Source organism: Salvia hispanica, chromosome 4 (genome assembly GCF_029641045.1).
Source record: "Salvia hispanica isolate PSC_SH4W2 chromosome 4, Shi_PSC_v1, whole genome shotgun sequence".
NCBI lineage: Eukaryota > Viridiplantae > Streptophyta > Magnoliopsida > Lamiales > Lamiaceae > Salvia > Salvia hispanica.
This window is the reverse complement of record NC_142695.1, coordinates 54,613,716-54,629,217: the sequence shown is the minus strand read 5'-3', so window position 1 is coordinate 54,629,217 and position 15,502 is coordinate 54,613,716. Positions and strand designations below refer to the sequence as shown.

The window sequence follows — 15,502 nt, the reverse complement described above, 5'->3', positions numbered from 1 at the left end:
CATCCGAATGCAAAAAAGCAGCTTTCCCCAGCAGCAAATGCACCAATCTAAACGGCTCCTTGCTCTCACCGCTGCAGAAATGCTTAATCCACCGCTCCAATCTCTCCAATTCCTTCACATTCTTGGGACCCTTCACCCCCACAATCTTGTCGTAGAACTCATCATCGTTGCAGCACCCTAATTGATGAGTTCCCGCGTCTGATAGGCGCAGGAGCTGCATCAGGAGCCCGATATCATCGTCAAGATCGAGTCTTTCCGGCTGAACAAGTCTTTCTTCGGCTTCTGTTTCTGCTTCGGCTTCGTGGTGATTGGTGGGTGGGGAATTGAGGGGTTTTGTGATGAATTCTTGTGGGGCTTGGCTTTCTTGGACGTGGGAGGCGATTGAGCTGGATTGGTTGCAGAGGTAAATTGGGGTGCCAAGAGATTCTGTTTCTTGTGTGGGGTTGATGGCTTCCTGGGGTTCTACCGGCGGTGGCGGCGGCGGTGGAGGTTGGGGAAGAGTGGAGGGTCCTGCTGCTGCTGCTGCTGCTGCTTCATTGTTTTCAAGTTTGAGCCTTTTTTCGAGATGTTTGAGAGAGGTGAAAAATGGAGAAAATGGTTTATGCATTCTGACCTTGATTTGATCGAAACCCAAATAATCAAATTGCAATTGGGGTTTATTGTTGTTGAATTTATTGTCAAGTCATCGGGAATTAACAAAAAGTTATAATTTGTTTTGGGCTAATTGTAAAAAAAATGAAATTTAGTTAAATTCATAATTTGAATTCATTTTTAATTACTACTACTCAATTTTATAGTGCAATTACTTAATCATCTAATTAAATATTTACGAGCATATATTTTTTTAATTAAATCAGGTTACTTACTTTATAAATACTAGTAGTGATTTTTTCAAATCAAATATTTATAAAAAAAAATATCTTAAAATAATTAAAAATAAATTCAAATTTCATTATTTTTGAAGTTGCAAAGACATAGTAGTGAAGTTTAATTAAATTTAACAATTTTTATTCAATATTCGTCCTTTGTTTAAATCCTTCTCCCCCTCGATATATTCTAATCGAATCGTATTCTTTTTCAATTGTTATCGTAACTGAGTGCACTCATTTTTTTTTAGAATGAATTGCATAAAAAGGCCTTAACGTTTCGGCTTGTTGCACCGTTGATCCCTAACAAAAAAAAATTCCACCATAGGGATCTGACAAAATGTAAAATCACAAACCAGATTTTTTCGGACAATAACACCCTTATGCCCTGAAAGGGCATTCTCACCTATTTACCGATGCCGCCTGTGCAGAGCTGTCTACATACACTTGCAACATGCAGTTTGGCTGACATCCACCCAATGATGTGACTGAAATGTCACGTCTTCTCTCCCCTCTCTCCCTTGAAAATAGGCAGACGTTTGGCTTCCCAAAAGCTACCTAGTGTGTACTTGAATTTATATTCCCTCCTATTCACTTTCACTTATAGTCATTTTCGCTCTCTCATCTCACTCCACTCCCATTTGGTGCCGTGATTTTAGACTTTATATGTTATATTTGTTTGTTTAATTTTGATATTTATATAATTTTATAATAACCCTAACAGAGGAGCATTCCGAGAGGTTTTCCGAATAGCAGAGGACGACGAAGGTGGAATTGGCGACGTGCTTCCTCGAGGAAGGGTGGAATAACGAGCGATCGAAATTGGAATCACCGGAGAAGAAGTCGTCGTCGAGGGTTCCAACGCGGGAGAGGTGGAGGAAGGCACGGCGGTGGCGGCGGAGCGGAGGTGGTGGCGGTGGTGGAGATGGGAGGAGGCGGAGAAATCGAGGCGGGAGAGGAGGGAGGAGAGGTAATAGGAAGCGCTATGGACATTGGAGCGAAAGGTGAGGAGGAGAGAGGATAGGAAGACGAAGGTGAGGAGGTGGGAATAGAACAATGATGAGGTGTGGCGGAGGATTTGCGCGGTGGTGGTGTGGCGAGGAGCGGCGGCGGATCGCGGTGGCCGTCCATGGCAGAGGAGGGTTTCTGGATTTGGGGACTTTGGGTTTGTGGAATTTTTCGATCTTCAATTTGGGGATTTTGAAATTAAAACAAAAACAAAAGAAAATAGGAAGCTCACTCTCTCTCTCCAAAAAGCTTGATTTGCTTTAGTTGGAATTTTATACTAGTAAAATAAATGCTGATTTGTTTTTTTTTTTTTAGAAATAATACTATATTTCTATTAATTGTGACAGTAATAGTATTATGGTTGCTTATTTTAAATAATTTTAGTTGTTGGTAGTTAATGGATTGACATTTGAGAATGTTGGGGTCTTACTTTAGCTAAAAATATTAAAATAAGAATATTAGTAGGTTTTTGACTGATAATTATTGTTGTACTATAAAATAATGAATCAATTTGTGAGAAGGCAAAGGCTTTGCTGGCAAATTTTGATACACAGCGAGACAACAAATTCAAATTCAAGTCACTATTAACACATAAATTAATGATTTTCATATTTCAATGGAAACATGTAGATGATTCAAATAACATGTTTGATTTATGACATCTCTTACACATCAGTTTGTAGTCAAAGCGTAGGTGTGCAGAATTCTGCAGGTTTGAAGAATAACTAACTAAATTACTCTTCAAGCCATTTGGGCATTTTCGTCCGAAAAATGACAAAATAACACATATTATAATGTTTTCTAACTTTTTATCTCTCATTTAAAAAATTGTTCAATTACTATATCACAATTATTTCTTCTTTAATTTCATTCTATCATGATTATGTTCCAATTAATTCTTCTACCAAAACCAAACACCATTCTCAAAACCAACACACATCTCAATTCACATAAAACAAACCCAAGACGAAGGATATAAAAAATCACAACATCAATGATCATTCCACCACAAAACAAAATTAAGACATTTTCCCCATTAACTCAACTCATTTACACCCCAAATTCTGGTCCACCATCCCTCACTTTCCGGGGACGAAGTTGGTGGCGAAGGCCCAAGCGTTGTTGTTAACCGGGTCAGCAAGGTGGTCTGCAAGGTTCTCCAAGGGTCCCTTTCCGGTCACAATCGCCTGAACAAAGAACCCGAACATCGAAAACATGGCAAGTCTCCCGTTCTTAAGCTCCTTCACCTTCAGCTCCGCGAACGCCTCAGGGTCATCCGCCAACCCCAACGGGTCGAAGCTCCCGCCCGGGTAGATCGGGTCGGTCACCTCCCCGAGGGGCCCACCAGCAATGCGGTAGCCCTCGACGGCGCCCATGAGGACGACCTGGGAAGCCCAGATGGCCAAGATGCTCTGAGCATGGACCAGGCTTGGGTTTCCCAGGTAGTCAAGGCCGCCGTCGCTGAAGATCTGGGCGCCGGCCTTGAACCACACGGCTTCCCCGAACTTGACGCCATTGCGGGAGAGGAGCTCGGGGAAGACGCAGCCGAGGGCGCCGAGCATGGCCCACCTGGAGTGGATCACCTCGAGCTCGCGGTTCTTGGCGAAGGTCTCGGGGTCGGCGGAGAGGCCGGCGGTGTCCCAGCCGTAGTCGCCGGGGAACTCGCCGGTGAGGTAGCTGGGGGCCTCGCCGGAGAAGGGGCCGAGGTACTTGACGCGGTCGGGGCCGTACCAGGGGCTGCCGGAGGAGACGGACTTGGTGGCCGGTTTGCGCATGGAGACGCGGCCGCCGTTGCTGGCGGAGAGCTGAGGGGTGGTCTTGACCGCCTGACCGGCGAAGGATGGGGAGGAGAGAGCCATTGTGGAGGCGGCCATTGCTGTGAGGAAAGGAAAGTAGTGTTGTTTTTGTTTTTGTTGAAGAGGTGGTGAGTGGTGGAAGGGGGGAATGAGGGTGTTTTATAGGGTGTTTTGGAGTTGGGGGGTCCTTATCTTTGGATATCATTATCTTTGAGCTTATTGGAAGCTAATATTTTAATGAGGATAATAGATTAATTGGAGTACTATAGTGTAGTGATGAATTTTGTTTAGATTTTTGGTGGATATGGGGATGAGAGTCTCATGCAAAGGTGTGATTTTCTTAGGTTTTGAGCCTATAAGGAGCTGCCAAGTGTACACCGGTGGATTGGTGAGGAATTGCTACAACAAAGACTGAATTTATGAGAGTAGGAATCACGAGAGTATGGATCATGTTTTTTTTTTTTGGATAAGAGAGAAAAATGTTTAAACTGTTCAAATATCGGTGAGCAAAAGAATCAAAGTTCAGAATATACAAAATAGTCCAAAAGATATAAGAAAAAGCACCCCAAATCAAAACAAGCAAGCTAAACAAAGAGTGACCAAGTGAGGACTAAGAAAAACATCCTCCAAGCAAAACAAGGAAAACCAAAAACTAAACAAACATCAATCAAAGCCACCAAGCAAAAACTGACTAGGAAGTAGGGCGAGCTACATTGCTCATTTGTGTTTACTAGAGTTGCTTTGGTGATTATGTTTTGTCCATCTTATAGCTTTAAGTAAGTCCTCACACGTTTGGCCTGGTGTAAAAGGAAATTCCGGGCACCACCCTTTAGTCCATGCTCCAAGCCACCAAAGAATGAGTCTCTTTTCAGTTTCCAGTTTGGTTCCATTTTTTGAAAGATAACTTTATTTCTGAGTCACCAAATAGACCATGAGATCATGTAGAAAAAGAAACTCCAAAAAGAACTGAGTATGAGAGCATGAATTTATTAGATTTAGCATTTAGGTGTATAAGAGTAAGAATCATGAATCTAACTGCAAAAAAGAAATGAATATAGGTTAAGGCAACCTCATAGCTTTTCTTGAGAAAGGTCCTAATTAAACATAGTATGCTATTGTGTTTTTCTATTTTTAGTTTTTGACCACATGTCTCGAACCATCACATGCCGGTTTCTAACCTTTTTCGATTGAATCATATAGTTTTACGTCAAAATAATAGAAAAAAATGAGTTATAGGCTATAGAGGTAACCTTATTGATTCAAGATGCTTTACACATGCAATGATGCAAATAGGATTATTAATCACAACAAAGTGCCCTAACCAAACACACATTGGTGCGTGTATGTAATAATCGGGGTTAATCTAGAAGGAGCTAGTCCAAATGAATTTTGCAAGAAGAGAGCAATGCTATTAATTTCAACTTTATATAATCTACTACAAATACATCGATCAAACATAAGCTTTATTCATTTCAAATCGATAAATCAATCAGTCATAAAATGGGTATAATTATCGCTTGCTAAACAAGCTTGACTTAAGCTCGGCCCGGAGTAATCAAAAGCCCAGCAGGCTCGCTCGATAGGGTAGAAAATTATGATATTTTTGTTTTTAAATACAGGTGACTAATGTTCGAATGTATCATGTATAAAACATTTACTTAGTTCGGTTACTAAGCACATTTTGGTTGAGCTTTTGAACATTAGTTAAATTGTGATCGTGCACGTCAACATATCCAACATTAATGTACTATTACACTAGTTATCCTTGTTGAATTTCTCTAGACCTCAAATAAAATATGATAACAACGGTAAATTTTATACTACTACTATATTTTGTTTGTAGGGACTATATTTTGTCTTACTTATTCAAAATGAGCATATACCATTTTGCTTTTATAATTATCGTGGACTAGAAGAGAGATAGGATGGTATGGTCTACATAATTATGCAATTTTAGTTGTCTTTATATTGAATGATGCCCGTTTGTGGTGGGATGGTAAAATTATATTCCATTGCAATAATTACAAATAATATACAGTATATTATACGTGGAAACTCAGTGTGTAATTTTTTTATAGTACTATATAAAATGATGGAGTTTAATGTAATTTTTCTGAAATCTTATGTGAGTATTTTTTTTTTACCAAAAAGTTGATCACAAAAATCAAGAATTTTAACATTAATACCAAAATTCCGCACAATTTAGAATTCATTTGAATTTAAATGATCGAGTCAAATTGTAGTTTAAATCAAGAACTTCGATTGAAATGTAACATTTCCAATAAACTTAAAGTTCATGGCAGTTTGAAAGTGACAAAATTTCCATGATTTCTAACATCACAAAATAATAAAAACGAAGTGGCTAATAATTTATCAAAATGAAGTTGTTTTAAATATTTAAATTTAAATAATAATGATTTATTTTCTTCTCTCTAGCTACTTCGTCGCAGCCCCAATTCTTCATCGCGATCTAATATTCCTGATCTTCACCACCAAAAATTCATCATTTATGCTAAAATCTCATTTCGTTGTCTATCACTATTTCTCAACCACCACCACAAATTCATTGGTTCTTTGACACCTAGTTATAAAAAATCTTCATACTAACACAAAAGCTCCTAGAAACGATTTTGTTTTGCTATTGGATTTCACTGTACTAAATGCAAGAAATTGACTATGCAGTCAAAGTCCATAACTTTTGCGACCAACTCTTAATTTAATAAGAAATACTCTTACTTTTGGGTGCGATCAATTACTAACTTTCATAAGTCGTTAATTTGTCCCTTTCAAATAAAATATTATATTTTCGTCGAAATTTATATTTTAGATTAATGGTTTTAGACGCCATTTACATTATGATAATTGCATAAATGATCATGTCACAGCCACATTAATTAATATGGAGTGTTAAAGACTATTGACATTATGACAAAATGCATAAAAGCTCATGTCACAGCCACATTAATTACCTATGGAGACTAACAACCTTAAGAATGGACCAACCCACCACCATTAACTAAAACTGTATCTCTCATTTGAAAGCTCATCTTAAATCTCAGCCATGGAATCCATGTATGAGTCAAAAATCCATCTGTACATGAGAGCCCACTCAAACAAAAAATCTAAACTCCATCACAAAAAAATATCTACAAAACTGATGGTCTAAAACATGCCATTTAGGCAGAGCAACAAAATCTTGAAACCCAATGAGAAATGAGAAAGAGATATCACAAGATAACTAACCCAACCTCTTGCCACCTATAAGTAAATCTTAACCACCACTTCCATTTATCATCCTCAAACAATCACCCTTAATAGTAGCATCAAACAACCGCCGCATCTCCACCAATGGCCGCCTCCACAATGGCTCTCTCCTCCCCATCCTTCGCCGGTCAGGCGGTCAAGACCACAACTCAGTTCTCCGCCAGCAACGGCGGCCGCGTCTCCATGCGCAAACCCGCCACCAAGTCCGTCTCCTCCGGCAGCCCCTGGTACGGCCCCGACCGCGTTAAGTACCTCGGCCCCTTCTCCGGCGAGGCCCCCAGCTACCTCACCGGCGAGTTCCCCGGCGACTACGGCTGGGACACCGCCGGACTCTCCGCTGACCCCGAGACCTTCGCCAAGAACAGGGAGCTCGAGGTGATCCACTCCAGGTGGGCCATGCTCGGCGCCCTCGGCTGCGTCTTCCCCGAGCTCCTCTCCCGCAACGGCGTCAAGTTCGGCGAGGCCGTCTGGTTCAAGGCTGGCGCTCAGATCTTCAGCGAGGGCGGTTTGGACTACTTGGGCAACCCGAGTTTGGTCCATGCTCAGAGCATCTTGGCCATCTGGGCTACCCAGGTTGTGCTCATGGGTGCCGTCGAGGGCTACCGCATTGCTGGTGGGCCACTCGGAGAGGTGACCGACCCGATCTACCCGGGCGGGAGCTTCGACCCATTGGGGTTGGCTGATGACCCCGAGGCGTTCGCTGAGCTGAAGGTGAAGGAGCTCAAGAACGGGAGACTCGCCATGTTCTCCATGTTCGGATTCTTCGTTCAGGCCATCGTCACCGGAAAGGGCCCATTGGAGAACCTTGCCGACCACCTTGCCGACCCAGTTAACAACAACGCTTGGGCCTTCGCCACCAACTTCGTCCCCGGAAAGTGAGGAGAAGAAGAGTGTTTGGAGTTGAGAGTGTTGCTTTAGTCACTTGTAAAGTTTCATGTGAATTATTGGAATATAAATGCCATGTTTTGAGGTTCAATGTGTGTTTGTGAATTTGGTTTTTATTTTGACAAAAAGGGAACTAAAATCATTACCAAAAAAAAAAACTAGTTCTCATATTACAACATACACCTATACAGATTGGAAGTCTATATTTACAAGTAAAAAGTAAACTATAATTGTGCTGAATGAAAGAATTGAACCTGAGCAGCCTGCATCTGGCCGATCAGCTCCACAAGACACAAGGTGACACGAAACGACAGCTCAGTCGTCGGCCCGTGACTTAACTTTCAGTCACGAGCTCATCCACTCCACCAATATATCAGCATAGAAAACCTTGATTGCGGTCATCGGGTATCATTTTCTGCTCCTCGCTCTGGCGACAGACTTGTGATAAAGTTCTTCATACAATGGTGCTGAAGAATCCCAACTAAAATCCAAGCTCATCACCTTTTGAACAAGCTGTTTCCAACTATCAGCATCATTCATGTAATGGTTAACTGCCCGTTGCAACGCATTGCTGAAATCCTACACATGCAAACAAGAAAACCCGCGTTGGTTTATGAAAATGCAGTCTTTACAGAATTGTATATTGCTCATCCCTGTTACAATGGCGAGTTACCTGCTCATTAGCTGTCAAGAATGTATATCCATTTCTGTAATGGGCAGGTATGGTATCGTCGTCAAAATCGAAAACACTGCAAGGTGATTTACAACCGTGATTATATGAACAGAGTATGTAGGTAAGTGCAAAACAAATGTGGAGTGTGATTTATAAGAAGTCATCTGCAGATGATTTTAACCTGTCGTTGAGCCCTCCAGTCTTCCTAACGATGGGAACTGACCCGTATCTCATAGCAATCATCTGCAAATGTGCAATGAGTTAAGAAATAATTGCTAGTATGCCTGGAGGCTCTTTTTATGCCATGTGTACAGGATACCTGAGTGAGGCCACAAGGCTCGAAGATGGATGGGATGATCAACATGTCCGATGCAGCATAGATTAAGTGTGAAAGAGCCTCGTCATATTTCAGTATTAATCGAGCATGTTCATGAGTTCTAAAACTATCACAGATTTCTTCAAACTCCCTCTGAAAAAATGAGAATTCCCATGTTAAAGCACATTCCATTTTCTGCCTCCAATAAAATCAATGAACACAACAGAAGCATGTATATGCATAAAATTTCAAATTGAGAAACCAAACTTACCTGAATCTCAGGCACTGGACTTGAACCAAGAAGAACGAATTGACCACCTAACTCCAATGTCCGGTATATTGCATGCCTTATAAGATGTACACCCTTCTGAGGTACCAATCTAGTTATGCAAGCAACCTGCACGTGATGTTTAATAACAAAAGCAAGTGTTATTCCAGCAGGGGAATAAGAGACATTAGTATGATCAGATAAGAATTAAACTGTCATATTTTATAGGTATAGTCTGTTGCTCCCATAAATACATTAGGAATCAATCAAAAATCTAATCAAGCCAATGCATAAACCACTGTTTGATTACAGTAGCATTAGTTAAGTAAATTAAACCTACAAATAAACTTCAAAAGCAATAAAAATGCATTTATTATATGTAAAAAGAATTAAGACAATTATATGATGTACATAAATAAATAAAAAAGTAAAAGAAAATGATTTTACTGAAGTTAATGGGAAAGGGTAAACATATCTACATGATATTGTGCTAATCTGACCCAAAAATGATATTTTCATATTGTGTTCATGACAGTCAATTGTGCTGTGCCTCATTGCCATCTCTAAGTATCGATAATAATTGCACATCAGGAGAATGATTCATGTTAAATGAAAATTAATTCACCCACGTCTAAAAAGCTTATTATTATAAAACTAAAAAGAATTTTTTGTATAAAAAATTTTCATTAAATTTAAACTTTACTTACCAATGGCTGTCTGTCATTAGCTGAAGACAATTGCAGATGTCTCCTCAAAGCTGCTTTGTTTTCTGCTTTGCCATCAAGATCATTGGAATGATACTGAACCTTTAAAAATGGGTCAGTTGCTGGATTCCATGCATCAGTATCAATGCCATTCAAAATTCCGACAAATTTCTTTGAATATGTGTTAATTGTGTCCTGTAGGCCTCGTCCACCCTGAACATCATGAGAAGGAGATAGGCTGAAAATTTCTGATAATTATCAACTAATCACATGCGCATGCGCGCTGTTTCATTAATTGCATTGTTGCTTAGGCCATGACACATAAGAATTAAGAAATGAGCTGCAGAATACAATAGAAAGAGTTTTGGGCAAACTAAAGTTCGGGAATACAAGTACAGCTGTTACGAAAAGCATATGACATACATACCTCTGAACTTCGCACCTCTTGGGCATAGGTTGGTGAAACTGTTGTCACAATATTAGAGAACACCACAGCACCCTGATAGGTGACAAGGGCATGCCCAATAAAATAAAAATAGACCATCAAATTGAAATCAGCCAATGTATGCCATGAAGAAAATGAACTGTCAACTTTTAAGTGCTAACCTACCGCCAATCAATTACAAAAACTATATAAAAGAGAACCAAGATGTTCCCTGCCACATGGAACCATGTACCTCTCAACATCACATACGTAAAAGCTTTTTAATTCTTTGGAGGGGCTCAGGGGAGAGATCTTGTTACCTTAATGGGGTTGACCCTGTCATGTGCGGAATGATCCTGCATCCTATCAGGTCTATTGAGTTGGTGAACATCAAGACCACAAGATCCGAGCTCAGAAGCTGGAGCTGATCCTTGATACTCAAAATTGTGACATGTAAAACATATTCTGGCTGAATCCAATCCTTTTGGAACATATAGATCCCAATAAAGAGGTGCCTGCCAAATATAACAAGGAAAAGTCAAAAAAGAATGCACGGGTGGCATAGAAGAAAGCTGAAAATCTAGTATCCGTACGACGAAGGCTGTCTGCCAATCATGACAATGAATTATGTCCGGCTTCTTTCCAGCTTGAAGAATTAACTCAAGTGCTGCCCTGCTGAAGTATGAAAATCTCTTAAAATCATCATTCTCTCCATAAAATTGATTCCTCCAGAAGAATTTACTTGGATGAAGAGGTTCAATGAAATAAACAGGAATCCCTGAATATGGTCAAAATTGCAGCCAACTAAAGTATTAGGACACAACAAAAAAGCAAGGATATTTTCACTTTGGAACCGAAATAATTCTAGACCTTCAACAGTGCCAACCCAGATTTTGTTTTTGAACAGTCTACCATCAAAATATGACTCAACATGCATATTCAAAACCTGCATCAAATGGAGATCCGGGTTAGAGAGTTATCATTGAAATAAAAAGAGCACCTCCATAAACACCAATGACCTTCAAATCCCGGATGCTCTCGTACTGTAGGCAGTCGTATTTTGGTACAATAACTTCCACAAGGTGCCCTTTCCTCTGAAGCGCTTTGCTAAGACCAGTCACTACATCTCCCAGTCCACCCACCTTAAACATAAATGTTAGGAATAAAGTAACATTAAATGTATTACCAGAAAAGAAAGTGAAACAAAGCTCGCATCCAGAGCAAACGTGAAATGAGAAAAAAACAGTACGAACATGCCACGCATCCAGAGCAAAATGAAATGAGAAAAAAACAGTATGAACATGCCAACAATGTACAATGTGTGTCAAAGACTTATGAAGGTTTTCACTGAAAAGTTAAAACAAAGTTGGCATCCAAGAGAATACATTAGAAATTGCAAAATTGTTACATCAAGCTTTTAGACTCTGAAATAGTGTGTATGGTGCTAATTAGACAGATTATGCATTGACATACATTTCTTTGTTTGACCATGCAGCTAGTAAAAAAACCATTAATTTCTTTCTTATTGGCTGAATCAACTATAGGCCAAACAACCCATACTCAGGGTTTCCAAAGTCCTCAGCCCATTTACATGACTGCGTCATATCAAAGTTAAAATACATACATGAAGGTACACATGCACCCAACTTCTTCCACCAATTCTATATCCAATTACTCCATTGGCTTACACCATATCATCATATAGGAAGGTTCATAAAGAGAGCTTTCTAATTTTCCCAACATTGCTAGGTATCCTCATGAGAGGCAACATGAGATTGGTGGAAATGGTCTCACACAAATGTGAATGTGTGTGTGATTTTTTCTGCCAATCTCAAGCATGTGTTGATAAACTAACAAGACGTATTTAGAAAATAGAATTACTTACTCGAGAGAGCTATATGAACATGAAATGGCAAACTTTTTCCATCTCTCAACTTCCTTACATTACATTCGTCAATATATTCATTATTCTCCAGAAAAATATCACAATAGAAAACCATAGATATTCATATAGACATTTACAACACAAAATCAGTGCCACTGTCTTCTAGAAGTTTATAAAGGGTATACCTTAGCCACAGGTGCCATCTCTGCTGCAATGTGTATGACATGTAACCTTTCACTGTGCAATGATAACTTGTTAATACTTGTGTCTTATAATGTATGTAAAAAATTAAAATCCTTGCAATGTCTGCCTACCCTGTCGTTGACGTCGTTAGTTTGAGAAATGTTGCAATAATTTCCCTCTCACTTTTTCCTTGCATCGACATATATGAATCACATATGCTTTGTTCTCTGTTCCATATCATTTCTCTTAATAAGTTCACTTGATCCAGTGAGATCTTCTTTTCAAGAAACCATCCATCCACCAAAAGCAATAAATTGGACCAAAACTCAGAAGGCTTGTCATGCACAGATTCATCTTCTGCCCTTTTCTTGCTTTCTTCTTTCAAGGCATTCAGCTTGTCCTGGAATTCCTTTATAGAGTCTTGACACAATTTAAAATAGCTATGTACCTCTTCATCAGAATTTTGCAGGCGATCATCCAATAGATCTATTCTTTGCTGCATTAGTTCAGTATATTGCTGCAACTTCTCTGATGACAGTTTATAGTCGCTGGTCTCACTGACAGATTCTTCAAGCTGGTCAACCTTCTTGCGGAGTTCTTGGTTTTGCCGCAATGCTAGAATTGCTTGATCTGCCTGCTCTGTTGCCTTATCTAAAAGCGTCTGCATATCCTCCACTTTCTCATATAAACTCTTGCATTCAGATTTCAAGCTAGAGATTTCTGAAACATCTTCATCAGAAGCAGCAAGTTTGAACTCCAACTCTTTGAAGGAGGACTGCAACAATGACCGTTCATCCTCCAATGTTTGAACACGCTGGTCAGTTTCCCTAATACGACTAAGCTCTGCCTTTAGGGCCTGTAGCTCATCCTGCAGGGTCATATTCTCTGCCCTTAATGAATCTAATTCCTGGCTAAAAGAACTGACGACGTCAATTTGCGATGAAGAAACAACATTATTCAAGTCCTGTTCAAGTTCCTCTCTGCTTGACAATTCACTTCGCAACTTCTCCAACTGGGCTTGGAGGAGTTCCACATGTATCTTCTCTTGTGCAGCCACTTTCAGACGTGCATCAGTTTCAACCAGTTTCATCTCCAAACTGTTGATTTCTCCCTGCAATGACTCTTTTTCGCTGAGAACATTTTCAAGATCCTCAAGAGCACGCATACGAGCATCATTAAGAAGATGTATATCTGTAAGGCAATAACGAACAGATGCAACATATTCAGCTACCAGAAAAGGCCATATTTTTTGTTTTTTCCGTTAGAAGAAAAAAAGTCGAGCTCTTATAAATCCCGTCAACACTCTGTAATGATTAGTGCAAAATGATTCTTCTTACAATTCAAGTAATCAAAGATAGTGCAAGTAAGAAAACATACTTATAAATGGATCAAGTTGAGTCATGACTTACTCTTTTCAGCACTTCGTATCATTCCAATTAAATCATGAAGTTGACTGCCCGAGCGTTGCTGTCCTCTATTCCCAGTGGTGGACTGTTTGAAAGATAAGATAATCAAATACTTAACTCTTTTGTCAGAACAAACTAGAGAAAATAAACCGTTGACTCTAAATCCCCTTAAAAGTTATGAAAATTCGATTATGAATACTGGAAAATCATACTATGATATTTAAAATCATGCAATTGAAGTACACCTGATTTGTTTTCAGTAAAGAATTGCACCCTTCAGCCCTGTGATACTACCGAAACAGCAACATATACGATAAGCACATCTCATGTTTCAATATTAACTTTTTGAAAATATATCATGCTGAAGCTGCCTTTGTCTACATAGTTAGAAACATTTTTTTCACACTTACATAAATGTGTATGGACCTGAAATATTATTAAATAAAATAAACCAAAATGAGGAAAGAACTGGAAGGGTGCATACTGGGATGTCATTTGACAGAATATGCCTCTTAGTTTTTTCATCATTTAAGTGAACTGATCCCTCTGCAGTGGCGACAGTGTCATTGTGCAACGCTCCAACTTCATCTGGTTCAGAAGAATTGAAGTAACCCTCTCCTTCCAAGTATCCATATTCTATTACGGGAATATTGTTGCTGGAATCTATTTCTTGATCTGAATCTGAGTTGCTGCCTTTGGGCGATCCGCTATCATCATTTGGCTTGGAATTTGTATTTGTCGGTGAAATCCCGCCTCTGTCCCTGCTGCTTGTATCAGTGTTGCTATCATCAATTTGATTTAATCTTGTATTTGTTGGGAGATTGATTTTCTTTGCTTGTTGCCTCTTATTTTGCGAACTGCGGAACCATCCAATGCATCATGTCGCAATAGTAGGGAGGAAATAATTAGGCACCAGATAGATTATTCAAGCAACAACTATACTGAAACTCTACTATCTCCACACATCAACAGACGAATTAAAATAGTCTCATTTCACGATTCGATTAGTCCATTCTACTTGTCATCACATTCTCAAGGAAGTTTCCACATCGAATCCAAATCTCTCTCCCATCAAATTTATGTGAAATCAGAATTTATTAAGCACCTACCACCACTAAAAAATATTCTCTCTGCTGCAGCCAGTGAAGTTATTCATCAACATAATTATAACGCCAGTAATCCTAATTTGACGATTTTAGAAGAGAAAATATCTCTTGCCAGATAAAGCACTAATCACGTGATTCTCAATCAAGCACAAATTACAAAGCGAGCTATATCTAAGTGAGCAGTATCGATCGCCAAACAAATCAATCACTAGACAAAGCAAGTAATCGAGAAATGATTCATCAATTCGAAGAGATGAAAGCAGTGAGAAAGAAAACCTGAAGTTGCGCTGGCGCATTTTACAAGAGGTTGGGTACCAGCGCTGCCAGGAGGAAGAGTAGAGACGCACAGTGACTTGAGGAGACTTGAGTCCGGCGCCGACCAATCCGCGGCGGAGAAAGCACGTCGACGGCGCCGACTCCATCAATTTGTGAGGCGGTTACCGCTGCAGTGTGTGTAATGTGTGAGAAAATAAACGGTTGCTTAGAACCAACGACTGCTTAGCTCTAATACGAGTGAGCTTTTATTTATCTTCTACCTCTGCGTAAGCTTCGCATCTTGTCACACTTATATAGTAATGCGCCTAAACTTTTTTTAATTACTCTCTTTTCTAAAAAGTTGAATTATAAATTAAATAATTTTCGCAATGATCGTATGTGTCTTCTTTACAGCGACTTATACTATGAATTGAAAATCAATTTCAAACACACAATTTACAAT

At 39.5% G+C, this 15,502-nt stretch overlaps 3 protein-coding genes across 3 annotated transcripts; 1 reads left to right on the top strand and 2 right to left on the bottom strand.

Moving 5' to 3' along the window:
* Positions 1-2,850: 2,850 nt before the first annotated feature.
* LOC125196052 (chlorophyll a-b binding protein 3, chloroplastic-like) lies at positions 2,851-3,806 on the bottom strand. Its single transcript, XM_048094411.2, has one exon. The coding sequence runs from the start codon at positions 3,746-3,748 to the stop codon at positions 2,954-2,956; it is 795 nt and encodes a 264-aa protein (XP_047950368.1). The 5' UTR covers positions 3,749-3,806; the 3' UTR covers positions 2,851-2,953.
* A 3,147-nt stretch (positions 3,807-6,953) lies between these two features.
* On the top strand, positions 6,954-7,910 carry LOC125191630 (chlorophyll a-b binding protein 3, chloroplastic-like). The gene has a single exon (XM_048089024.2). It carries the CDS (start codon positions 7,019-7,021, stop codon positions 7,811-7,813), a length of 795 nt encoding a protein of 264 aa, XP_047944981.1. The 5' UTR covers positions 6,954-7,018; the 3' UTR covers positions 7,814-7,910.
* Positions 7,911-7,961: 51 nt separating this feature from the next.
* On the bottom strand, positions 7,962-15,330 carry LOC125191629 (putative starch synthase 4, chloroplastic/amyloplastic). Its single transcript, XM_048089023.2, has 16 exons — positions 15,061-15,330; positions 14,163-14,535; positions 13,682-13,763; positions 12,404-13,463; positions 12,275-12,326; positions 11,224-11,346; positions 11,075-11,150; positions 10,798-10,982; positions 10,525-10,719; positions 10,208-10,279; positions 9,784-9,993; positions 9,080-9,205; positions 8,812-8,961; positions 8,674-8,735; positions 8,493-8,568; positions 7,962-8,398 (listed from the first exon to the last, which is right to left on the bottom strand). Exons 1-16 carry the CDS (start codon positions 15,204-15,206, stop codon positions 8,228-8,230), a joined length of 3,159 nt encoding a protein of 1,052 aa, XP_047944980.1. The 5' UTR covers positions 15,207-15,330; the 3' UTR covers positions 7,962-8,227.
* Between the last annotated feature and the right edge of the window lie 172 nt (positions 15,331-15,502).